Consider the following 27,896-nt stretch of genomic DNA (forward strand, 5'->3'; position numbering starts at 1 on the left):
AGGTATTTATGAAGCCAACAGAATGGGTTTTTTTGTTTGTTTGTTTTTTAAAGCTGGAGACAGCCTTATAAAGTAAAATTCTGTCCAGGTATCTACAGCTTCCCAACACAATTTTCTTATGTTCAGCTTAAGTCTCCATTTCCAACTCTTAAACTGCATACACACACAGTTTTTTATGAGGGTTGTGGTAATACAGATGCTGCAAAGTGGTCAGTATTGGTACAATATTGTATCTCGTTTGCACCCATGAAGTATCCTTACTCACCACTCTCCCAATCCATAAAATAGCCTCCTAGTAAACCTGTTGCACTTTTCATACTCACAAGTTACTACTTTGTTTTTTCCACTGGCACTGTCTGAAGGAGATATGAATTCCCACATCAACACCTTGGACACAGCCTTAGATACTGACTTGTTGTTAACTGTCTAAAGGCTCTACAAACGGCTGTGGTTAGATCTCAGTATATCACTGCTCAAACCCTCCCTTTTAAATCGATACTGCCTCAACAGCTCATACATCCAAAAAGAGCAGTCCAGAAAGTTCTCTTCCCCAAGACAGCCTGGGATGCTTTTAAAATTAAAATCTCATTTCATGGCACAATCTGTTGACTTAATTATTACAATCAATTATATTGGCAGTGCTTTGTACTGAAGCAGTTTTATTGAAAAGATTGAATTTTTTCATAAATAAAAAAGCATATACTTTAAACTTTTTTCACACATGAACATAAAAACTCTGAAAGCTTTTAGAAATGAAAATTAACTATACAAAAATTACGCTATCAATGTTAAATACTTAAATTTTTGTTACTACTAACTGAAATACATTTATATCTTCTATCAGTATAAAAATCTTCATAGTAATGGGTAATACAACATGAATATTTCCTTTAACTGAATTTATTCACATTTTCAATACATAGCTATTTTCAGCAAGTCTCATCAGTCTTATGCCTTTCTCTTTCGTGGAGTCCCATTAAGTTCTGAAGGGGATATTTGCAGCAGTTGCTGTTGCTGCTGCTTCTTTGTGGGAGAGGAGATCCATTCTTCTGAGCTAAACAAAAACATACCACAGTAGCTTATAAACTTATACATATATTTGATATAATTGATGCAAAAGCACAGAGCTCCCACTAGTATAAATATTATAAACTCCATATTTGTGCACAGCTTCTAATTCCTGTAATTATTTCGTTAAAATGAGGAATAGCATCAGGCTAATATTAGACAGTTTAAATGCATGTGGATAAGAAAATTAAAATAACAACAAATATAAACAGACATAGTAATATAGTGAAAACTCATTCTGAGATTTAGAGAACCCAACTGAATAAGATTTAAATAATCTCAAAAATATGACCATAGTTCAGCAAAGACAATGATGCACTCATGAGGAGAGAGACGAGAAATGGAAAAGTCAGTTCCATGTCATTTTAAAGATACAGACTTACAGATTTCCCTGATTTTCTCTTTGAGGTGTGTGCAAATGCTCATTAGCCACTGAGGCAATGTAGAAGTAGATACAGGTAGAGAGGTAACTGTGTTAAATACTTTACCACCAGTTCACCTCAGACAGTTACTTAGAAAAAGTTATGTAAGAAAAATTCTTTCTCTGTTCATCTGCCCAGTATTTGACATTGAACCTTAAAAGACTTGACAGACCAAGCCATCTCAAATATTTCTGGGGTGCAGCAGAGCTGAATATACCAGAAAATATGGGGAACATGAATGCACAAAGATGCCAGCCAATCAGTTCAGAAAGAGAAACAGAATTAGAATTAGCAAGCGTATCTTTATATCAAGCTTAAATAACAGCAGAAACTTTAAATAAAAGTTACCTTGAAAATCAGCCTTACACAAACTCTACTCATTGTTGGTTATTGTATCCAAATACAAATTAAAAAAAAATAATCTCCCATGTAAAAAAACAAACTAGTTTTTGCTTTGAATTCAGGATATGGGAAAGTAGTGACTAGATTCAGAATAGACTTACCTATACAATTTTTTTACTGTTTCTCTTCGCATTCTTTTGGGAGGGATGGGGGTGTCAGACATATCTAACATATGATGTGGCTGAAGTAATGATTCAGTGGCTTTATCTGATGGAGTCATACCTATGAAAAAGTTGCAAGTAAGAACAAATTTAAACAAATATTAATCCTACTGGTTATAAATGGGCCCTGTAACAGTGGTGTTAAACCTTTGAAGTAAGGCTTTAGACATGCCATAAATTTTATAGTTACCTTATGTCTGAAACTGAGTTCAAAGATGACAGGTAAAAACATTTGCTTTACTTATAGTTGTCACAGAGTAAATGTTGTTTTTTTAAATATATTTTGAAATATTATAAATTATTTGTTATTGACATAAAAAACTTTTCTAACTAAGAAATACTATCCTTGCAGGATTAGGGGTGTTTCTTTTTATACTACAATGTTTTGATTGTGTTTCCTTAGCAAAAGCAATTCAGCTCTTTACTACGCAGTCATTTCAGAAAAATGTCAATGTTCTCTACCACTGGGCCAGCCAGACTAATAGTTATATAATCTCATATTAGTGAGAACATAGTTTCATGTTCACAAGACACTAACTGACCACATTTTTATTATCTGAACACATTACAGGGCACTGCTGGTCTAGACAATATCCACAGCACATACTACATACAGTTTTTCTATTCCTTCCCTAAAATGAGACATCTCTAAGCTCTTAATTAACTTTAACAATCTTCCTTCATAGTTTGAACCTGTTAGTTTGTAAGAGTAGAATACATCTGGATGCAGTTAACAGTTGTTCTCCTTTAGGACACCAAAAATATAATACAATAACCTACCCAATTTTTGCTCTATTAGCTTGAGGCTTTTCTCTTGTTCGGCAAGTTCCTGTTTTTTCTTCTGCATTTCTGGAGTGTTAAGTGACTGCAAATGTAAAGCAAGGTCCTTATTCACATTTTCAAGTTTCACCACTGCTGCACGGTATTGCTGAAGAAGATCTAATTGAAGAATAAAATAATAAAACACAAAACAGTAAATAAGTGGTCATTTTGATTTAGAAGGCTACCAAATACAATCCAGACAATGTATAAGATTCACAAGAAAATATATCTTTCAAAAACACTACTTAAAAAACCCCCACTCAAATTTATAGTGGACCAGTGGCTGTTCTTAAAATGACTGTAAAGACAGACTGAAAAAAAATAATCACATCTAACATTTTGATTCCTCTTTTCTTTTTCAGCCCATATCTTAGATCAGAGTAAATTACCAGTGAACCCTGAAAATGATGTGGCAAACAAGTATTTCTTTACATATCTTGTCACTTGTGTGCTCCAGACTGAATTCTCTAACTTTGATGCCATTAAGTGTGCTTGTAGTATGTTTTGCTTTTAGTGCTGCAAAGCTGAAGCTTGTATTACTGACTTGAATTCTAGTCCACCTTGTGGAACAAGAGAACATTTACTGAGTTTCACTTTGTCCCACCTACAGAAATTTAAACAAGGAGACAGCAGTAGACTCAGGTAAACAAGGGTGTATTTTGCTGACAAACTTTGTTCCTCTTTTAACATATGAGACAAAGAATTTTTCTTTGTCCAGGCATTGAATAAATATGTCAAGGAATAAAGAAAAGGTTCACGCATGTTAGCCCAGGCTCATTCATTTTACTTTGTGGTGAATATGAGGAAGCTTGCACAAAGCTTAAGTGAACACTAAATTACCTTACATTTGCCACAGGGAGAAAGCATTCACACAGATAGTTACTGCAGACTGACAAAAGGCACTGTAAATTCTTAGTACGGTTTATTTTAGAAGTACATTGTCAGTGTAATCACAGTTTAAGTAACTGCTTTCCTTTTATGCTACAAACATAGTAGAAGAGCAAGTCAGAACTAACGTTAAGGCTGAAATTCAGTTCAAAACAAATCTTGCGTAAAGAGGTGCTGTCCTTTATATGGAATTTCACTACTATTTTCCTTAAATGTCTAGTCCAAGCGAAATTAAAACATGCCCAATTTACCATGATTGTTCCTGTACTAAATTATAGACAATTCCAATTTAATTCACATTGGGTAATAATTGAGTTCAACAATTGAAAATGTGGTGATAGAAAAATATAGTGTGCTAAAACCAGCATATTTCAGTCTGTAGCTGAAATGCTTACTACGTTTTTCCTATATGTAATATATTTTTACTGAAATGCCTAGGAAAGATCTTTTTACTCTTTTTTTCTCCCTCAACTGGTCAATGTTAAGTAGTTTGCTCATATATAAGGCTACTCCAATAAGTACATGTGTTCTTTCTATCGTTCCCCCGTCCCCTTTCCACTGCACATTTCTAGGTATAATGTTATGGAAAAACTTCATGTCCTTTCTTTTGAAAACTAAGTATTTAAGAACAATCTTATTTGTGAATAAGACACTTCAATGTTTTACAAGTCAGTCAGGTCAGCTGTTACATGTCATAAGGTGCCATCTTTTAACTTAATTTATAACCTTTATTCTGAAAGGAAGAATCCAAGCACATAATGAAATATAAGTGATCCTGCAGGAAATATAAGGCATCTTCTTCTTAGGGAAATAATGTAGATGTTGTGCATAACTGATGAGAACAGGAATTTTTCTATCACTGCTTCATAGAGCTTACTTGCACAGTAAGACATTCTAAACTGGTGTACTGATGTATGCTGTTTCTGAAGGAAGAAGACCTGAAACGTGTTTTTCAAGGATGCCTGCTGTTTGAATGATTACTACTGCTTATACTCTTGCTTTAATAAGACTAAGAAAAAGGGGGAATATCTCATGATCATTATTTTTGCTTTCAGGAAATTTAATAGCTATCAGCTTTTAAGAAAATTCATAAATAGGACATTGTACAGGCCACATTTCTTAAAATAATTTTATGCTAAATTGAAGTTTTCCTTTTTATATTACATAAAAGAATAACAAACATAGGCAAGCAATATATTTTTGGAAGTTTTGTATTTTCATGACTTCATTAACCCACCTATCTGTCCAGAGAAAGTAGAGTAAAGTTTTGGCATAGGTGCTCCAAATACCATTCCTCTGAGTTTGTCCATTGGAGGAGCTTTATTCTGAAGGCCTCCAAATTTTCCATTGCTGCGAATCCTGTCTCCTTCCCTAGTCAGCAAAGTAGGGCAATGTGTAATTTTTACAACCTACACAGGTATAAAAAGTGATACTAAATTAGTAACTCCAGGGAAAATCTAAGTTTTTAGCAATGCTGTTGTGAAGCTTTGTGTTTTTCAACTATGATACAGCTTGTTCTCTAATGAGAACTTATTTACATTTCATGACTTCTGCTTACAAGTAATAGAATGCATATATTAAACAGTACTGTTGATAATTATGAAGACTAGATTTTTGGGTTGTTTTTGTGTCCTCAGATTTTAACAGAACTCTGGAGGCAGAATTTAGATCTATACTGGGAAAAAGATAATTATCAACATACACTATGAAGTAATGGCAATAAAAATCAGTGTTGATAAAAAATGTGAGCACTTATTCAATTAGTTCATGAAGATGGCTTTTTTTTTTTTGAAATGCACAAGATTTAAAGCATCTAAATTCCAAGGGATTTATTTCTTATAACATATTCAATAAAACTTCCATAAAGTTGATAAAATTTACCTGTGGTGAGTGACTGGAAAAAATGGGGTGACAGACTGACCAAGTGAAATGACCCAGACCTCATTTTGAGAAATGACCACATATACAAACTCCTTTTCCTGAACAGACACAGATGGTCAGTCTCCTGACACTGATTAACAACCAAGACCTGACTCTCCTGCCTTTTCTGTTAGATTTTTCAGTAAAAAATATATACTTTTTGATGAAAGAAGCACACACAGTCTTCACAGTTGAAAATGGTAGCTATTTGTTCACTTGATGGACACTGAAGTGGTTATAACACATGATGAAAATTAAAATATTTACATCAATCATCTGTTTTTTACTATGAGTATATCCATATTCCTGAGACACTCTGGAAACATTCAGGACAGTCCTTGTTCCCAGGTTACCAGCTAGTGGTAGCCATTAAAAAGGGAATGGAATCATAGAGCAAAAGAGCTGGTCAGGCCCAGAGCATAGAGCAGGAAATCCGTGCTGTGCTGACTCTGAAAGAACGAAACAGGCAGCCAATTTTAGATGCCACCAGAGATTCCTTATTAACTTGTTGTTCTCTTAAGAACAACCCTGCAGTACAATTTCTTATTTTTCTGGAGAGGGGAAGAAAAAAAAAAAAAAAGAATGTCCAGCCCCAAGAGCTTAATATTTAATCATACAGTTCTACATTCTTATGCTGAATCATTATTTCAATTCTAGCAAACTCATAAGCTGAAACAGAAAGTGCCCAGTGTCAGGACTTCCTCAGAGACTCTTGCCTGCCAAAATGTGTCCCATTAAACCTAAATAAAATGGGTCAGAAAAAGGTCTAGTAAGTTTCACATCAAGACTTTAGTAATTTTAGTGGATCTGAAATTTCATCATGTGCCTCACACTCCTGTGTTTTATTATACATACTGGGACTAGGAAAGTACTGAAGAACTTGCATTTAACACTAACAGCAAAATTAAAAATGTTTATCTTTAAAAACATGGTCCCATGCTTCATGGCAACATTCACATGGAATTTGTTGAATGAAGGTAATTTTGTCAGTGCCAATAATAAAGATTTCATTCACTGTTAAGTGCATCGAGACCTACAGACAGTAAGCACATTTACAGCTAATGCAGCATTAAACTTAGCAATCGTTCTAAGTTTGTAATGTATTAAATATGTAGCTATGCAAAATATTTGTTTTAAAAAAATATCAATAATAATTGAAACATACCTCTTTTCTGTAATGGTTGGCAGCATCCAAGTTATCTATAATGATAGTGTCACCCAAGAGCATCCCAAACACTGAAAAATATAATTTTTTGAACCATGAAATTTCTCCGCAACAAAATAACCTGAATTTTGAAAAATCAATTCTGAGGCATCATTATTACAGCTTTTCAGATAAGTGCAAGGGAAATAGCATGTGCATGATCTTTTTTCAATGAAATTTTATTCTGAGATTGAGATAAATATGCAATCTTCTTTTTTCATCTAAGACTTCATAAAGAAAAAAATTTACTATGTTTAATTGCCTTATGGCATAATTGACTGTTTTTTCCACCAAATTACTCTCTTGATATCTTACATTCACATTTATGACGAAACACATAATAAAATCCCAAGTTTTAGGAAATTATATAAATGATAATTTTAAGTCCTCCTTGAATTGTGTTCTTAGTTTCTTAATGTTTCTTAATATTCAGTGTGTTATCAAAGAAAAAAAAACATTCACAGGCTGATGATCCAACTGAGTTTAAGACTTTTCTTCTGCTAATAAAAGACTGTTCTATACAAAGTCTAACTTGATGTAGCCTTGCATGAGGTATGTCAAGCAATGTGGTTTTCAAATTCCCCCAAGGGACACTAAGAAGAATTTCTAGTTAAAGTCTCTTACAATATCAAAATTTCTGAAAATAAAGTGGACTAAAAATTGTTTTTTATTAACAGTAGAGAGGATTATTTCAATACTGGGAAGTTGTGAAGTAAAATAAAAAACTTATTGAACTACTTACAGATCCCAACTCTCCATATAAAGGAGTAGGTCTACTTAATTTAAGAAAAAGAGTGTAGGAAAAGGTAGGTACTGCTAAGTTGTTAGAAAGAGCGAGAGGATGATGGTTCCCTAAACTGCAATATACATAAAAATTGAAAGCTTATTCTCACTGTAACTATTTAAGCATAACATACATAGTCATGTACAGTTTGGTCTCAGTGTACATTAATCTACACATTACAGTGTACTGGAAAAAACAGCCTAACAAAAGCAGTAACATATGCAATATGAAAATATAAAACCAGTATCACGATTGTCAGTTTCTGCTTACATGAGCTTGGGAGTAAGATAATGCTGCAGTAATTTAAAAAAGAAAAAACCTCTAGTATATACAGTAGAGAAAATAAAAATAAAACAACTAGCAGAAGACAGTGGTCATTGCTGAAATTTTCACAACTCTTGTTTGCTAATGTCATCATCTTTTTACCAGCAGACCTCATGAGGAATCTACACTGGTATTTGTAAATGTCTCAAGGAAGATTACTGAATGGATTATGGTTTGTGATGTTTCTGTATTTCATTTATTAAAAAGAAAGAAGTTATGAACAATTTCTTTAATATCATTTACCTGTTTGACAATGCTCTACGTTATCTGGAAATGCTAACAGATCTCTGGCAAATACAGGATTTCCAATAGGTCTGAAGAAGATTTTTCCATTTCTTAAGTGAGGCAAAGGCCTAGTTAAAGAAAGGGGAGAGTGAGGGAGAAGAAGAGAAAAAAGTAATTTGTCCTTATTTCATTATTGCTTCTGAGAATCTAGTCAGAAATGTCAAAATGAATTGAATGCATCTTAACACTTCCACATTAGGTGCTAAGTGATCCCAACATTATCTGAAATGCCAGTTATATTAAAGATGCTTTGTTGAAACACTTATTTGTAATAAGACATATATCCAACAAGTTCATATGACTGATTTTACGGACAAGTTTTAATACACTATTTTATAAAAACTGAGATTTTTGACCTTATAAATACATCTGCACATGATATGTTTTCTAAAAGTCATTCTTGATGATATTAGCAGTCATCTTCATAAGCAAATTATTTTCAGGCACAGAATTATTATATTTTCATTTATCTTCCAGGAAACCAAACCAGCAGAATGACATTCTATTACTACAGATGATTTTAAGGAATGTACTTTGGAATTCAATTTTTAAAAAAAGTTAGAATTTGATTTGAAGGACTAGAATTATTTAAAAAAAGTTCCTGTTCTAGAAAACATGTAGGAATGAAGGAAAAAAATAGATAGATTTGTCTTCTCTTTTTAACAGAAACACACTATTAAATAAAGAACAAAGCACAGCAGTTAAAGATACAAGGCTATTATTTCAGCTAACATTTCAAGTGACATTACTGTTGCTGTAATTATGATGCCAGAAATTTTATGCTTTGAATCTTTAATAGGAGTAAAGTTTAAAATACAAATTAGAAAAAAAAAATGTTGAAGAAGTATTTAACACAAATGCACAAATTTCTTTGTTTTTTCTCTACCTGTTCCAATCAGGGAGTGTCTTCTTGTAAATAGAATCAAGGGGTAACACTTGTTGTCGACCTTGAGTTTCATCAAAAATAGAACGAGCGGCTTCAGTAGTCAGTGTGACTACACAGTCCATGTCGCTTGCCAAATGCCAAGAGATAACTTTTGCTGCTTCATTATCCTCAATTTGAGCTAAATGTGCAATCTGTACCACAGAAGTTAGAATAGTCAAAATAGAAGCCAAGACCACCTCCCCTTTTCATACTAATTACAATCATCCTGCAGCTTCAACCAGACATTTAATTCCCCTGTTGATGGCTCTGTTAGAAGAGCTGGTCATCTGATGGGTTGAGAATGCTATCTCTTTTTAATACTCCTCAAAAATTACTTGCATATTCAGTTGACTAATTTTCCATCACTACCACTTCCTGGAACCAACAAAACTCATTTGAAGGCTCTGAGAGAAAACTCACCTTGCCTAAAATATCCTGGTTGCCTTTTGGATAGTTTGGGAGGGTACAAGTTCGTCTTGGCTGTTTCATTACTCTTTCTTGATCCAACATCTTTTGTTTTATAAGAGAATCCACATACTGAAGCTGAGAATTAAAATTTAAAGTTAGCAAGCATGCACCATTGGGCTGAGCTGTAGAAGTAGTTACTTTATCTGCTGTCAGTCAAGTTCCTAAAAAAAAACATTCAATAATCTGAAACAGACTCTTAATATATAGGGGACCACTGCATATAATCTCAGAGGAGAGCAAAAGGACGCACACTGTAGTTGTGACTATGAACTTTTTTATTACTACTTTTTTCTTTTAAAGACTTCAGGAAGCTTTTCACAAAGAGCTACTGGAGCTTTATTAGAGCCAAAACTGAAGAAAATTTAAATCAGCAGGAAGAGACAACCACAAATGTACAAAAAGAAACCATTTTACAAAGGGACTATATCCAGCCCTGAAAAATTCAGCCAGCAGGGGGAATTTGGGTATCATGATTGCAGAATGTGTATAATTTAATTCTATTGATTTGTGATTAATGACTGTAACACTTGTTTTTATTTGATCTAAAGATAACTGATTGTTTACTTTTTTTTTTTTTTCAAAATGTTAGTAGTTTGAAAACTGTCCCTAGAGTTTCTTTAAGATATAATTGGATCTTTATGGGAAATTAGTGATGGGGTAGATTGCCCTGAATCTTTCAAACTTCTTTTTACATCAGCTTTGGCAGTAACATATGAAATTCTCTAATTCTCTGAAAAGAAGTGTTTTCCTTTGGTCTACTTATGCCAGAATACATCCATTGTATATTGATCAGCCTGCAAAAAAAAATTATGAGAACTAGCAGTACCAGTAACACAACTGGTAACCTTAGCAGAAAGGCAAAACCAAGATCAGGATATAAATTAGACGTTTTTCTTATTCCTCTAGCAGTTTCTTTAAGAGACAGTCATATTGGTAGAGCAGTAAAATTTAAGTTTGGTATTGATCCACAAATTTTCCTCATGGTTTAAACTTTCAGGGTTTCGGTAACAGGTGCTTGTGTATATACCAGTGTGATTCAATAATGTTATATAATGATATCAATTTCATATTAAGATTAGATTTATTTTTAAGATGTTATGGAGTTTAGTAAGAAATAAGCCATACTGTGTTTGTCTGTGGTAATTCAATCTGGTGTTTTCTCAGTTCGTTCTTCAGGTGAGTTTCTCTTGTTTCAGCTTCTTTAACCTGACCTGAAACCAATAAAATCAACAAAGAGTAAGGAAATATTAGAAAGCAATGGAACACTTCTTACAGAATTTCTTACAGCTTTTCAGAATTATGCCACGCACAGCTGATCCTATCTACTTCTTAATTTCAACACAGAATATCAGAATTTGTCCAGAAAGATCTTGTGATTTGTCCAGCTTCTAAGCAATTTCAGCAGCTGCCATCTCCTTCAGCTTCAGGAAGCAATGGGGCCAGTTCTTAGATCAGTCTGAGGATGTAAGCTCTTTTCATCCTCAATTGTCTTTCCAAATGGTTCTCTAACAGGTGAAATGGCAAGAAGGAAGGGAGGAGTAGTAGCTAGCACTACCCTCTTTTGTCTCTTATATGGGACACCACTTTCTGGACAACTCTCATATCTGAACTGAAGCAATTTTGGGAAAAAAAATATTAAACAGATGAGTTGCTTTCTACTCTATTCAAACAGGTTTATATTTGGAAATGTTATTGAAGCATGAAGTATAATGTTGTGCTCTAACTTACTCTAGAGATGTGCAAAAATCTGCAAATAGGAAACAAAACTTTTTGCCTTTCACACCGGAATTCAGGAATTTGCATCCGTAATGACAACATGCAGTAAGGAAGTAACAGAGTCATAGCCCTGTACTAAAATTACAAGAAAAAGCACCATCTTCTAATTCCAGCATGCTTTATTTACATTTAGTGATTACTTAAAATAAAAATTCAAAATGCATCTATTAAAACAAACCTTCTGATCAACAGATAGGATGATTCAAACAAAAAAAATAATGCAAAGAAAACATTTCCTTCATCTCTCCCATTCCCATAAATCACTGCCCTCACAATGCTCTGCTGTTTTAACAGACTTTATAAAGGATTACATTTGCTGAAGAACATAAACAATTAATAGCTACACAATACTTTTGAATAATGTATATAGGGTCAAATGTGGGGCAAAAAAGTAACATTTTGAAAATGTAAGACTAACGTTTTGAAAGAGGTTTATCTATAGTTCATTCCCTAAATTGTTTTTAGGCAATTGTTGAATTTCCAGATGGATGAGCGTTCACACATCCATTGCAAAGATGGGAGTACAAGGCAGTCATGGAAAAACTGAATCAGACCACCAGCTTCAGTGTTTTATTCCTCCTTTTGACCCATTCTGATATAAGATGTTCTACCTCAAATCAAGACCCTTTACAAGTAGGTCTGTCTAAATAACTAGATGCTTCCCTGCTAATGCAAAGATATACTCCCTTCTGCTCCCCTCTAATTACTGCATCTCATGATTTCGGTACCAATTTTTCTCCCCCTCTATATTCTCAAAAGTAAAAAAAAGGAAAAAAAGTCTAATTCACAGGAAATTTATTTACATATTTGATTGAACTTACATTTAATTTCAGTAACAAGCTGATTAGTAGTATCAAACCAATTTCTGTAAACACCTATGGACTGAGATAATTGGTCTCTCTCCCTTGTAAGTGTTGCCATCTGTTGCTGCTTCTTGAAATCTATAGAAATAAATATTTTTAGAAGAAAATACAGTAACATACTTAGTTGGTTGAAACATCAGCAAAAATCTATTAAGCTATTACACAGTTCTGAAGAAGTATTATGGACCTAAAAATAGTTGGTTCTAAGTAAAAGCAAGCATTTTAGAGTAATTGAAACATACCATTGTAAAACATAAATGACAGACAGTATGGTTCCAAAGGTTTTTTCAAAGCTGGCAGATCTGGCTCAAATACAAGAATATATTCACTGCTATCTCTTCCAGGGCTGTTTTCAGCCAGCACTAGATTCTAATAAAACAAACAAACAAACATACCTAAGTTTATGTTCACACTTGAGGTAACACACAAAATAAAATAAACATTCTTCAAATACTAAAACTTTTAAGTTACCTAACACATGATGTCTATACAATATCACTACAGTTTTAAGTATTGGCTTGGAAATGCCTTTTATACCTAATAAACAGAAGTAAAATACAAAGATTTAGCAGTAACTATTTTATTATTTAAGAATTAAGATTGTCATTTTACCTGTTTAAAAAGTCTTATTATTTTTGGCTATGTATTTTATTTCAGATATATATGCTCAGAAAAAATATTCTCTGCACTGTCCCATAAGCAAGATTTCCTCAGATTTACCTCATTCAGCATGTGAACAAATGCAAATGGAACATTAAAAACAAAGACCCAATGCATAAGCACAGAGAAGGAAAAAGAAACTATTCCCACTGCTGAGTTAAAGTGACTGCTGTTACCATGGAAGTAGACAGCAGGTCCCAAATGAATGAACAATACATGTCCAAACACTAACATGAGCATCCCATTTCTTATCAATGCCTTATTGAAAAGACAAACTAAATCCTTCACCTTTCTTTACAAACACAGGAAATATTATAAAACCATAAAGAATGATAAACAGAAATAAAATTAGTATAGGTAATATCTAAATGTGCTGTTACTTTGGGAAAGGTATCATGCATAAAATGAATAATGCTTATAATAAAACTCATACTGTTTCCACCTTTAACATGTAGAAATTGCTACTCAACTGGCCAAATCAAGAGAGGTGGCTGCGGCCTAAAAGAAGAGATAGATATATAACCTTCAAAGATAGTCTTCATGGCTTTCAAAAATATTGTAGCTACATATTTAATCAGGAGAAGTAGTCTGTAGTGGAAATATCTTTTCCTTAGAAAATTTATACTAATAAAAATCTAAACATTTTTCTTTGTTAAACAAGTTTAGTATTCTTGAACCTCAGTGTAAGGGTAAACACATCAGATTATCAGCTTCATTACACTGATGCTAACTGAACATAATTATATTTATAAACAAGATGGAACAATTTCAAGATACTTAAAAAAACACTAGTGTATCCCCTCCCCTTCCCATTATTAGTCTTCATATGAAAAGTACATTGCATCACAACCAACAAATCCTTGCCGCAAGAGTTTTGTGAGTTGTCTAAAGTCAGAGAACTCAGTATAAACTAGACAACTGAAAACTGCCTGAAGGGGGAAGAGATACGGGATTCACTTAAATGGAATTACTCCTGATGGAAGACTAGGGAGCACAAGTTACTGTCAAAAGCAGTAGGATCTCATCAGATCACAGTAATGAGAAAGCAGAACACCCCCCCCAAGAAACCAGGAATATATATGTAGAAAGAAAAAGCATGTGTTTACGAAAAAAAAATCCCAAACAAGCCAAACAAAAAAAACCCCAAACATCCTACCCCCCCCCCCCCCCCCCCCCCATTACATAGGTTGTTAGCTTAGTCACTGAAGCAATACTGGAGTATTTAGGTTACAATGTCTCAGTGGCAGGTTACTAGTACATGGAGGTAAAAAACCAGTTATTTCTGCGTCGGTGAGGAGTCTGAGAAATTATTCAGTAATTTTATCTGAACTGTCAGAGTCCACTCTATGGGGTTATTATTCCCCTCAACAGTATGAACTTTTAAACATCTGTTCAAATTTCTATACCATAGGTGTAAATGCCAGATCTGTGGAGAAAAGTGCTATTTTATTAGACCAGTGGCTATACCTGTCTTTTTCCCACCCTACCTACCCAAGAAAAATGTGTTCACAAACCAATTAATTGATTACTCCTGAAACATGCTTGCACAACAAGAGAAACTCAGAGTACACCATAAATCAATTAATGTATTAATTTTATCTGACACCTGTTTTTCATACATATTTTGTCACTTTTCCTTATGGATCAGAGTAGACCAGCGTTTGTCAGATCGTTCAATGAAAAATGTTTGCCCACATTAATTGGATGTTTCCATCCTTGACTGTTATTGACAGAGAATTTATTTATGCTGTGTCATTAAGTTTCATCTACGTAGTTCCATAAAAGCAGCTGATGTACTGAATAAAATATATTATGAAGAAGTTTGTATGTAGGATCTGTAGATTTTAGTGATTCTACTGGGGTTTTATTGTGGTGACTTCCAAAATGTATTGGGAGATTTTGTATTTGTTGCTAAGGCAGTGTCTGCCTCCACCTGGCACAGACTGATGCTGGTCTGTTGGGAAGCTGCTTCCAATGAATGAGTTAGAAAAGGTGGCTGAAAAAATTTCTTTAAAAAGTTGGATCGTCCTTCAGTACGCCTTCTAACTGTTTGAAGATTTCCACAGACTTCAGGCTAATAAAACATGTGACAAACAGAGGAACCAAATGAAGTGGGGGTATACTTTTGCTCTGCAATTCTTATATGATACTTAAGCAACTTAAAAAAAAAACCATGTATATATACCTATTTCATCACATGAATAGTCCTGTTGACTGAAGTTCTCTGTAGACTTTTAAGAGAGAGACTGTGACCGTTCCACTCAGAAGAAATGTGTGGGTCTAGACTCAGCTGTTTTTTTGGGTGTATTTTGAACAGTTTCTGGTTTTGTGCATGTGCATGTTTTAACTTGTGTCTTTTACATTATATTTTGTAACAACTATTACAAATGGAACTCACAGGTTTTAATAATTCAATCTGTATTTGTTGAAGAAAAAGTGACAGTGATGACATGACTACAATATGCAGTACTTTCAGAGGTATGCATAACGCTACAGCCAGAGATTCAAACTGAAATAAGGCAAGCACTTTTAACAGTCAAGGGCACTAATGACTGAAATAAAGCATAAAGAGAAGTGGTAGTTTTATCTTTACTTCTTCAAAGGACGATAGGGTGCCTTTTTGCAAAGTACATATAAGCCCAGTTAGCTTGACATAAAGTAAAGAGAATCTGGCAAAATCTAATTATATATATATGAAGAGATCAGACTAAATGATCTTAAGATATTACAGCCAGTTAGCATTATAAATAAAAATGCAAAATACCACTAATATTAAAAGTTTAACTAAAAATTGCTGAAGTTTTATTTACACGTGAAATTCAAATGAAGAAAAGACTTATCCTGGATCCCCCTATATGCCTCAGTCCCTAACTGAATGTACTTGTAAAGCTCCTGTGCTGGTTTTGGCTGGGGTAGAGTTAATTTTCTTCATAGCAGCTAGTTTGGGGCTGTGTTTTGGATTTGTGCTGAAAACAGTGTTGGTAACTCAGGGATGTTTTAGTTGCTGCTGAGCAGTGCTGACACAGAGTCAAGGCCTTTTCTGCTTGTCACCCCAACCCCACAAGCAAGTAGGGTGGGGGTGCACAAGAAGTTGGGAGGGGACACAACTGGGACAGCTGACCCCAACTGACCAAAGGGATACTACAGACTGTATGATGTCAGGCTCAGCATATAAAGCTGGGGGAAGAAGAAAGAAGGGGGGCGACGTTCAGAGTGATGGCGTTTGTTTTCCCAAGTGACTGTTACATGTGATGAGGCCCTGCTTTCCTGGAGAAGGCCGAACACCTGCCTGCTGGTGGGAAGTGGTGAATGAATTCCTTATTTTGCTTTGCTTGTGTGCATGGCTTTTGCTTTACCTATTAAACTGTCTTTATCTCAGCCCATGAGTTTTCTCACTTTTAACCCTCCTGATTCTCTCCCCCATTCCACTGTGAGGGAGGTGAGTGAGCGGCTGCATGGTGCTTGGTTGCCTGCTGGGGTTAACCACGACACCTCCCTCGCTTGGCAAAGATAAACAGTTTAAAGAATGTCCTTCCTTCAGGTTTTCTGAAAATCAGCAACCAAACAGAGAAAAACTAATTTACCTACTTATCTGTAAGCGAAGACTAAAATATATGCTAAACCTCCACAAAACACGATGAGGTGCAAGATCAACTTTGAAACTGTAGGAAAACAGGCCTCATTAGATGCATTGCTCACAGAGCTAACTGTGTGTTTCAGTCACACTTACAATTTCAGCTGATCCTCTGTCAAATGGAAACTCAATTGTACTGACTTTCCCCTGAAACTGCGGGATCTCTGTGTCATCTTCACTGGGGCTCTTAATTTTTGCTATTATTCTGCCAACTAGATCAATTCCAGTGCGGTTATTGTATTCATCCTGTAAGTAAAAAAGACAAAGTTAGTTTGGAACATGAACTGAAATAAGTAATCCATTTATATACTGCATTGGGGTTACATGGCAAGGTGCTGGCAGTGGGGGGTGCTGCAGGGGCGGCCTCTGTGAGGAGAGGCCAGGGCTGCCCCATGCTGAACACAGCCGGTGCCAGCCGGCTCCAACTGATGCACTGCAGGGCACGGCTAAGCCCCTAAGCCAAAATGGTGGTTCCTCTGGGAAAATATATTTAAGAAAGGGCAAAAATGCATAGAGGAGAAGAAGGGGGGGAAAAAAAGTGATACAGCAGAGGGAACACCAAGGTCAGAGAAGGAGGAGGGGGGGAGATGCACCTCCAGGCACCAGAGTAGATTCCCCTGCAGCCTGTAGGGGGACCACAGTGGAGCAGGTATTTCCCTGCAGCCCACGAAGGACCACGGTGGAGCAGATATTCACACGGCAGCCTGTGGAGGACCCCACACTAGAGCAGGTGGGTATTTCCTGAAGGACTGCAGCCTGTGGAGAGGGCTCACACTGGAGCAGTTCATGAAGGACTGCAGCCCATGGAGGGACCCACAGTAAAGCAGGGAAACTGTGAGGAGGAAGGAGCGGCAGAGAGGAGTTGTTATGAACTGACCATGACCCCCATTCCCCAGCTCCCTGCATTGCTCAGGGAAGAGTAGAGGAGTCTGGAGCAAACTTGAGCCTGGGAAAGGGTGGGGAAGAAGGTGTTGCTTTACTTTTTTTGTTTCTCACTACTCAAATCTATCTTAATTGGCAATAAATTAAATTAATTTTCCACAAGTTGAGTCTGTTTTGCCCATGGCAGTAACTGGCAAGTGATCTCCCTGTATCCCTGTGAACATTCAAAGTTCAGGAAACCTTATTTTTTGTAATACAAGATTTCTCAGAGAAACTATCTCCTGGAAGAAAAATCACGGAGCAAAACATCTGCTGTATATATAAGTGTTTTCCCACTAGAATCTATTCTTGAAACATTTTTTTTCCTGTGGCAACAAGAAGTGGGTTTCAGTTGAGATGCCTGACAGCAAGGATTGCAGGTTTCAGTTTTGGTCATCTGTATGTAAATAAAACAAGATGCACCTGTCATATACTGGAAATCACTGATTTACATCTTTTTTGTGAAGTTAATCTGCAAAGAGACAGCAGCAATACCTTACAGAAAAATTCAACATATTTTTAGCAGTCTTATATATTTTCCTAATTAAGATTTTGTATTAAAGCATAGTTACCATTACATGGAGGTATAAATCCTTGACCAGTGTACGGCTAGTAAGAGTTCGAACATTGGAAACTGCTGGAGTAGCTGGTAAAGAATCAGGTAACAAGCGTACAGGGTCATTAGGTACAACTTCAACTATAATCTAGCAGAAAAAGGAGGAAGAATAAAATAAAACAAAACAAAATAAAGACTGATATAATTCACTGCAATTCACCTGCACACATGGGTTGCTCAAAAAATACTGGAACAAATGCATATGAAATATACTGACAATCTTGAAATAAATTAGCATGATCACAAAACAGTTCTACTAGGTTGCAAATTATGCAGCTCTGTTATTCCACAAAATTTCTGCTTAGTTGTAAAAGCTAGTGAAAACATATTTTGATAATCAACAGTTTGAAATCAGTAACTATCAAAAATAAAAATCAATTTTTTTGTGAAGTTTGCAGGTGAAAGTATTTGCATTCTGAATCTACAAAGTATTGTAATATTTCTCCCAGATGATTCTGTATTATATGTTCTTGGCTACATATAATTAATTATAGATTCAAACCTGGTCACTGCTGAGCATATTTGTCTTATCCATTGCAAAGGTAAACTGGATACTGTAAGTGCCCACTCTCTCTGGAACCACTTTATCCCTAAATAAATCAAGAACAAAAACCAAGCAAAAGCGAGTCAATATTGAAGTGACAAGTATGTAAGTATGCAAGCAATTCAAATTCTGAGTAGTCCTCCAAACTAGTTAGAAAGTCCTGTTAAGGCACAATGTATTTTAGTACTCCTCCATAACACTCCTCCTTCAGCAAGAACGCCATGAAAGCTTCTCAAGAACTAGAGTAAGGCTTCTGGAAGCTTGGATGAGGAAAGTCTCCTTCAAGGGTTTGTCTCTACTAGCTGACAGGAAGTTTTTCATGGTCCTATTATTCAGAAATCTGCAAGTCTACCTCACTGCACTTCCCATTCAATGAATTTTCACAAAGCTACTGAGACAGAGCATAGAGATGTTTAGATCTACAAAACCAAAAAATTCTCTCAAAATTTAATCATTTGGCTTGAACTTACATAAGATCTGAGTAGCTAATTCCATCTCTTACTCATAAAGTGTACAAAGTTGGGCAACTTGGACCAGTGGACAAGGTTGAGTATAGTGAGAAAGAAAAGAGTTCTCATTCTACCTTACAGTGTTCCAGAGTGCAGACTACTGACAAAGAACCCCTAACATAAAAATATGAAAGGAAGACAGATGCCTGTACTTCTGCTGCTATAAACAGAACTTCACCTAGCAAGGAAGGCCACACAGCATCCAGAAGACCGCAGCAGTGTTTAACAAGGAACAGCAGTGACTTACAAATGCTCTAAACTTTTGAGGAGATGCAAACAGTCTCTAACCAAGATTGAGACATTTCTCTGAGAGGATGACTTGCAGTACTCTTGAATTGGTTAATGAGATTTTTGTTTTCAACATACAGCATTTTATCTATTCTGACAATAATATTAAGCAATTTGTTTCCTCTTATTTTGTTTGGGAAGGAGTAAGATGCAAGATTCCCTGGAATGCTTAACTTGTAATAAACAAGATCCCAAAGCTTTACCTATTTCTGGAATGGGCCATGACTTTTCCGTATTGTATTTCATATAAAGAAGGAACAATTCTACCTTCTTTTCTGCACTTTATCTAGGTTTAAGATTGAAAGTAGCATCTGCCTTGTCAGGATGCATTAAAAAACTGAGTTGTAAATAATCTGCTAAGGATCTTGTGGCTGAGCACCATGTAACCAGACATATGCTTTAGAAAAAGAAGAAATTGCACAGTTGCTATGAAAGTTGTAAGACTGTGTAATAGCATCCATGTTACTGATTTGGTGTTAAATAGATGAAAACCATGTGTGGCTGTGCCAAGGACAGGAAAACTTGAGAGAAACCAGGTGCTAGACAGTGATGCTACAGACACTGGTAGCAATGAGTAATACGTACTTTCCTACAAGGGCTGCTAATAGGTAGTCTCTACCATCTGTTCTCTCAAATTTGTCAATAAGGTTGGGAGTTTTAATTCTGGACATTTGTGGACAACTAGTAAACTACAGGTACCAATGTCAAGATTTTAATAATTCCATATTCAACTCTATATAGGTTTTTATATCACACTGACCACCATAGTGCTTTTCACAGGAAAACATTTATTAGCATGACTACACATTGGCACATTAATTCTAGTTTTATTTTTCGGAGGTACAAATACATGATGCAGAGTGCCTTGTTCTGATAATGTTTTAGGAGTTCTTACGTTTTAACTACACCTATAACTAAGAATTTCTCAGAATGACCAAGGCCACAGAAATGTACCTCATACTTAGTGCAAGTCTGATTAGAACTTTCGCTTCTGGAGAAATTAATTCCATAACCTTGGACTACCCACACAGAAGGCTCTGCTCTGTTAGAAGCAAAATTGCATCCTTATTTGGGAGCCTTCTTTTGCTATAGCTGCCAAACTCAGCCATAGGCGGCTTTGGAACCTTGAATGCCTTCAAGGTAAAGACAGATCTTGGTAATGATACAAAAAGCCATGCTTAAATAGCTTTTTGAATTAGTTGTAATCTCTTAAATGAAAAAGCCTTCATATACAAATACATTATGCTGCTGTGCACGATCTGAGAAGCTAAAAAGACTGAATAAAAAGGGTTCTATAAACTGCCTTCCCAGATAGGATAGTTTCTTGGCTGGCTGTGACAGAGGGAATTACAGATGGAGGTATGTTTGGATTGCATATCAAGCTGGGTCAGAACCCTGGATTTGAGCCTCAGCTCCCCAGGGAAAAAAGTGTTGAAGACTTAATGCTACATCAAGGTCTTGAAAGCACATAGATTTCCTGAGAATTACAAAATGGATGCCTAGCTTCCTGAACTCTTATGTGCCTTGAAATGGAGGAGAGCTACAGCTGAGAGGCAAGTTAGGAAACTTCCTATCACCTCTTGAAATGCTGCCACTCAGATGCTGGTGGAATCTTGACACAGCTGAGCTGCAGCAGCCTCTGTTCCTCTAATGCAGGAACAAGATCAGCTGTGCAACAGTGGTATCTGCTGTGTTGAGGTGATCCTAAAGTCTACTTTCTAAAAGCAGAAGGGAAGTCTGTTCCTAGGAGGCAAGAGCTTGAATCAACAGCCAGTACCACAACTATGTAACTGATCCCATAGCATGCTTGCCAAGAATAGATGTAGAAAGAATGTGGCAGTCAGGCATCAGCTTATGATGAGCTCTAGTTCTGCTGCCTGTCATCTAAGACACTACCTCTGAATAAGTAGCCCAAGGAAAGACCACTTAACTGACAGGGCCAAGGTCATGCTTCAGGATTAACACACAGCCACAGAAGGTATTAAATCAGAGATAAGTCCACTTTGTCTAGCCTGCAATTCTACAGCAGTTGAACGTAACATTGAAAGAATTAAGGAATGTTACCAGACAAGTGACAAGCAGATGATATAGTCCCTTCACTGCTAGTATTTCTCACCACGTATTCTAATATATTATCTTAGACTCTCTTCTTCTCTACTCTCAGATTAAACAAATGTCAAATGTATCTAGGGAAGAATTCAATCCTCATGCTCATTGCATCTTGCTAATATCTTTTACCATTTTGTAGCACTGTATCATACTAATTCTGTAACAGATTGTTATTATCAACACCTAAAACTCTTGTTTCTATTTCAAACTATGTATTTTGCACAGTAAGTTGCACCAGTAATTATAAAATAAATGCTGCTACACCTGAAGTAGAAGAAACCATCTTCTTTGTCGTCCTTCACTTTACTACAGCTAAATGTTGTAACCTGAAAAGAAAGATGCAAAAAATTTAATGCAATACACTGAAAGTTAAAGTACCTTACTTGTAATATGCTATCAAGTCTTAATGATTTGCAGTTCTGATAGCATACAGTAATTCAGTGAGATCACCTATAATTTAGACGCTAGTTTCATATTCTTAATTCTTGGAGTCTTGTCTTTGCAAAATTCAGAGTGGCAACTTTGAATAGTTTCCCTGCTATTAGTTAACTTCTGCAGAGCACTAGCATTTTTGTCCCTACTATAGTCTTGACATTTGAACAGTCTGACAACTTGTAACAGGACAGATATTGATAAAAAAAACATGATTGATATGTAATACTTGTTATTTAAAATCTAGATCAGGATATTGATCTAAGTTAAATGAAGCAAAGTTTCTACTACAAATGTGTTTGTCCTATGCTGGCATTTTGATACTCATTTTGAAAACGCATTTTGATGACTTACATCAACTGGTATCCTAGTTCCACTGCTCTGTGCTTCCCACATTTTCATAGAAATCCGTGCTGGATTAATATTTTTAATAATGTTGTCATCTTCAGAAAGAACACTAACCATAAAATCTGTCGAATGAAAGACAACATTTTTTCATGATTTTTTTATTCAGAATTAAGATCAAACTCCATGAATTTCTGTGTCTCCCTCACACCTAGAGATAAAACACACAAAACCCACATCCCAAACAGAACCCAAACAACAAAACTATTTAAAACCAGATACAGAAAACCTTCTTACCCTAGCCCTGTAATTAGACCAGGTAACAATCCTTAGAAAAAAAACAAACCCCACCTGCTTTATCCAATGACTGCTTTAAAAAAACCCCTCAAATTTCAAGTCTGCCTTTCCCAGATTATCATTCTTATCAAAATAGCAAGCCAGGCTTCTTCTTGCTCTCAGGTAAGAACAATCATTAGCTAGTTAAGTAGCTGATTCCTCCCTTCAAGGGCAGGAAATCCAGATCTCCCACTTCCTTCAATGGCTAAATGCTTTAGCCATTGAACTACTGGCTAGAAAGGTGCAGTAGTTGTAATGAGACTGTACCAACATCACTACCATTTCCCCCATCTATTAGCCACACATTGGAAAGAAATAGAATCTAAACTAGAATAAAGCTACCCTTCTAGTTGAAAATGTGAACTAAGCACTTTGACACTATGGTTACAGGGGGATTTCATGCATGTAATTGAAGCTGCACTGCTCAGGTAGAACTGAATTTTGCACTTTAAGGACTGCGCTTTGATGTGCATGAAAAATTCAGGCATGACTTCCTCCAAAATTACATTGCCTGCCCTCAGGTGTACCTGAATTCACCAGTAAATCCAATAATTAGGATGTTAATTAAATATGAGGTTGTTAATAAGGAATTCAATATCTAATTTTATATCAAAATTTAATGTCATATATACTATGTTATCTCCTGAAGTCCACCTAAAGGCAAGGGAAAGACTGAAGTATAGGAAGGACAGTGTAAGTAACAGCTTCAAGAGCCTTTGGTTAAGGTACTTGCCAAAAGCTCTCTAGGAAACCAAGTACTCTATATCAGCAGGATCACTCATACTCACACAGTTGTCAACTCCTTCAAACACATTTGCAAGGCATCACTTTTCTGTACAAAAGTCATGTAGTTCCCAGCCTGCTCCCATTTCTACATTTACCCATGTACCAACTTAATTATATTCTTTATATTCCTTCCAACAGCTGCCCAGTACTGAAAACGTATCTACTAATCAAAAGTTTCCTTTACCTCTCCTGAAACTTTTTGAAAACTGCATCAGATTTGCCACCTTAATTTATTCCTTTCAAATAAAGACCAAATTAAATAGGATTAGCATATCAGAGTTAGTAACTTAGCAATTTCATGGCTAAATTAATTTATAATTCTTAAGGTAATACCATTCAGTATATGAAATTTGTTAGTATTTACTTCATCAAATAGGTCTAAAAGTCATCTACTGAAGATTCTAATGTGATTTTTTAATTTTTTAATTTTTTTTTTTAAACCAAGGATGGGATCAAATGGAAAAAAAAATTTAGTTTGGAAACTACCTTACTCTCCTTCACAGGTGCCACTGACAAAATACAGCAGGCTTCCCAAGTCTCACACGTTTTTTGTTTTTTAATTTCACTAAATCGTTACTGAATTCTTTTTTTGCCTTCCTTAATATGGTATTATATTGAAAGTGACAGAATCTAGTTGCTTTCTATTTAACTTATTTAGACAGGACTTCAGCTTTCTGAAGAGTATCTTTGTATCATGGTTTCATAGTGCAAATGTGTTACTACAAATTAAACAGGGAAATCTTCTGGAAGAACAGCTAGTAAACTTGTGTACTTCACTGGCAAATTCAAAAACAGTATCTCCCATGGTTATCATAAACAAGACTTATTTCCCAAATTAATGGAATTAGTTGGTATAGGTCTCCTATTCATGCCAAAGTGTCCTTACAGGAAAAAGCAGAGGTTTCACATTCTGTTTTGCTTTTAGCGAAAGATGTTTCCTCATGGTCATAACTTGCTCTTCTTTATCTGTTTTCCTTATTGTGAATACTACTGGGATATAAAACAAGAGATGGGTTTTTTCTTTTATGACTTATCAGCCTCAGTTAGAAAGCAAAGATTGTCCTTTTGTGAGAGAATACAGCAGGAGAGAAGAATATTTTGTACTGTCCCTGGCATACTTCTGATCACTTTTCGGTTCCTCTTGGCTCACAGTTGGCCTGTAATTTCATAGCTACCTCCTTTGTTACTATTCCACAGAAAATGAGGTGAGGGAAAACATGCATGAGCTAGCTCAGATCATCTTTTGGGAAGATCAAAACCTGAAATACGGTATTTCACTAAGGACAGAGAAGAGATTCTGTAGTTTTACAGACAGATAAAACCAGTAATTTGCAATACATAAATAATAGGTCTTTTGAAATGCTTTCCAAAGATGATGTACGTATCTTTTCTCTCCAAGTATTAAGAGAGGCATCTCAGATGCTGCTGTTACAAAGAACTGAGACAAAACAGACAAAAAAAGGTAAGAAAATATACCAGGAGAATCATCAAAATAGTTTTTCATAGGTTTACAAAGCTTTTGAGTGATTGGTTTCCACCAAAGAATCCTTATACTTACCAGGGAAGGTACCTCCTGCTGGAAAAGAAGCATTTTTGTCATATTTAACATTCAAGCAGACAGGTTTCTCAGGATCAGGCAGGACATTTAATGTGATTATAGGACAATCTAATGTGGTCTTGTTGTGTAAGGCTTTAAGCTGTAAAGTGTGCTCTCCCCTGAAATATACAGAAATCATACAAACTGTTATAAAATATCTCTTCTGAAAAGACAATTTTCAACAGACTTCAAGTCAGAATCATGTACATGAAAGCATGACAAAATAAAATTATCTAAAAGTTATCAATAGTAAAGGGAAGAAAAAAAATGGAAGTGTTAATGCAAAGTTAGACAAGTAAAATCATAAGTTTAAGATATCCTTAATATATTACCTTATTAAATTGAATTTTGCTTTAATATTTCATTAGCTTGATCTTGTTTCATTGACTGTCTGTAAGACACTAGCAACTACAGCTTTAAGGTGCAGAAGACAGTGAGGTGGAAAGCAAGCACAGCTGATTAAAAAGCTGAGGGGCATTCTGCTTTGACAATTTCCAAAGAGCGAATCTGCGTACAACTCACATCTAGCAAAGTGCATTACAAGTATATAATGGCTTCATTGCTATAGAATAACTCATTTTCTTTGCAGTATTAAAAACTTGACATTTAAGATTTTAAACAGAACTGGGAATGATATTTAACTGCATAGAGGCTGTACTCCTCAGCCAGTTTTGATTATGCTATCAATAGTATGATGTTACCACTAACACTAAGCACACCTGTTTCTAACCTCCAGCAATATATTGATAAATGATATTCATTATTCTTCTACCAAGATGCAGGCATTATAAATACACCAAGCACCATCAATAGCATTTAAAATAGATTTTCTTCCAAATACAAAATAATATTGTGAGTCAAATCCTGCAGATATGAATGCAAAAGTATTAATTGCTATGAAAAACTTCAGAAATTTAAGAACAAGCACTTATTGCTAGCTTCTAAGCTACCTAAAGCCAACCTAGTCTTGCAAGAAAAGCTCGGGGTAGGGTAGCAGAACTGTGAACATGAGGAGGATACAGAAATAATGAATTTGAAAAGTCAGATGGGACATGTGAGTGTAAGGGGAACCCGTGTGACTGACATGAAGAAACGGGAGCCACAGGACACACATCTGCGGGAAATGAGACTTCATTAGTTCTATTGCAAATAAGAAAAAATAAATATGTATATTCAAAATTCTTCTGGACACTTTGCTAATCCCTTAAAACAATGGCTAGCACCCAGAAGAAGTGGGGTTTCAACACTCCTAAAATGTGTTCCTAATTTGAAAGCATAGTGTCTGGATCTGGTCACCCAAAGGCTGTACATTTCAAATATTTTAAGTGGTTTATGACACCATCTGCACTAGGTACAGGTTGACAATTATAAGCTGTGTTTTACCATGACCAGAAAAAACAGGATTCAGAAAATGAGAGCAGCAGCTTCTCGGAAGACCAAAAGAAACAGCTATTGAATTTTATTTAGTTAAGCACTTAATTTCTTAAAGCTCACTATCTGGCCTTCCACTGACATATAAATAATAAATGTTTGACCTTAGCTCTAGATTAATTCTTGGTAGGTACTTTATGAAATGCGCAGCTTAAATACATCTAGCAAGCGACATTTCAGAATTCACTTTTTTTCCATATAGTTTCACTACTTACCTAGGTGCATGAATACTAATAACTCCCAGGTTAGCCCTACCATTTTCATCTGTTTTAAGTTGCTGGTTTGAAGGAACAATCTGTCAAAAAAAATATTTTTTATTCTTTCAATGACACAGAAGTAGTATCAAGTCTTAGAATAAAATGTATATCTCATTTTCCTGCATACTGCCTTTCCATTTGAGCAAAAGCTTCTTTGTATTTTTGCACTCTAAATTAAGGAAAGATACACTATTATGAATACAATATTAAGAGGTTTCAGAATTCTCTCTGGCAGTTTTTAAAGACAATCACTTTATCTCAACTAGGATATTTTTGTTCATTAATATGTTCAATTCTTTTATTAATGTTATTTCTTTAATTGCTACTGATGCTATAATGTCATCCATAGCACATGTTAATCTGAGTATATTTTCAGATTCTAAAACGTTCTACAAACTATTTATTCCCTTTTACAGTGTTCCTCCAGTCTGCACAGAGATTCCCAGGTAGCAAACATTAAAGAATGATATAACTGGAGTAAAAAACAACTAAAACATCTGTGTGTCTCTTCCCCTTCCCCCATTCTAGTCCCACTGCCAAAAATGTAAGACTGCCACACAACCTAGCAAAAACTGGAACCACAAGTGATGAAGTACAGTACCTTATTTATCAAAACTTAATGACAAACAAGAACTAATCTCTATACCATAAGAAATGGCATTTAACCAAAGACTACTAAGGATAACTACTTGTCAGTATTGTTTTAGGATAGTAACACAAATGCGTTATACATCCCCTATTTACCTAGCATACTAATTAGGTCTGATTCTAAGTCCTTTGAAGTCAATGGAAATTCCACTATTGACTTAAAGGAATTCTTGCTGAATGCCATTGTTAGAAAATAACTCCCCTTTAACTCACTAGTGTTCTTCAAGGTGTGTTTTCTACGTGCACCCCATCTTTGCCACACTTACTTCCCTGGCACTGAAAGTGAAATCTCATGACTGGCAGTACCATTAAGTCGTACTTGCCTTTCCACATTAAATTGCAGAGAAGCCATCACTGCACTTTCCTTATCAACAACTTTTTGAAACTATAGACTCCAGTGTAGCAGATAAGAGAATGCCTATCATCTCACAGAAACAGGTGTGAATCTTAAAGAATACTACTACACTCTTA

At 35.4% G+C, this 27,896-nt stretch overlaps 1 protein-coding gene across 2 annotated transcripts in view; it reads right to left on the reverse strand.

Annotated features, from left to right (window-relative positions):
• Positions 1–93: 93 nt before the first annotated feature.
• SMCHD1 (structural maintenance of chromosomes flexible hinge domain containing 1) overlaps positions 94–27,896 on the reverse strand; it is a 90,958-nt gene continuing 63,155 nt past the window's right edge. Inside the window, exons 31-48 of one of the 2 annotated variants that reach the window (XM_069779099.1) lie at positions 26,736–26,815; positions 25,051–25,208; positions 22,380–22,495; positions 21,858–21,919; positions 18,646–18,733; positions 18,100–18,231; positions 16,703–16,852; positions 12,555–12,681; positions 12,271–12,390; positions 10,799–10,884; positions 9,626–9,748; positions 9,167–9,357; positions 8,239–8,348; positions 6,849–6,919; positions 5,001–5,172; positions 2,834–2,992; positions 1,994–2,114; positions 94–1,054 (exon numbers count right to left, since the gene is read on the reverse strand). In XM_069779099.1, coding sequence (XP_069635200.1) covers positions 949–1,054; positions 1,994–2,114; positions 2,834–2,992; positions 5,001–5,172; positions 6,849–6,919; positions 8,239–8,348; positions 9,167–9,357; positions 9,626–9,748; positions 10,799–10,884; positions 12,271–12,390; positions 12,555–12,681; positions 16,703–16,852; positions 18,100–18,231; positions 18,646–18,733; positions 21,858–21,919; positions 22,380–22,495; positions 25,051–25,208; positions 26,736–26,815 — 2,172 coding nt within the window. In that variant the 3' untranslated portion in view covers positions 94–948. Of the gene's footprint in view, positions 1,055–1,993; positions 2,115–2,833; positions 2,993–5,000; positions 5,173–6,848; positions 6,920–8,238; positions 8,349–9,166; positions 9,358–9,625; positions 9,749–10,798; positions 10,885–12,270; positions 12,391–12,554; positions 12,682–16,702; positions 16,853–18,099; positions 18,232–18,645; positions 18,734–21,857; positions 21,920–22,379; positions 22,496–25,050; positions 25,209–26,735; positions 26,816–27,896 lie in introns of those variants that run through there. The other variant, XR_011323971.1, reaches the window with a different exon arrangement.

Source organism: Haliaeetus albicilla, chromosome 3, assembly GCF_947461875.1.
Source record: "Haliaeetus albicilla chromosome 3, bHalAlb1.1, whole genome shotgun sequence".
Lineage (NCBI taxonomy): Eukaryota > Metazoa > Chordata > Aves > Accipitriformes > Accipitridae > Haliaeetus > Haliaeetus albicilla.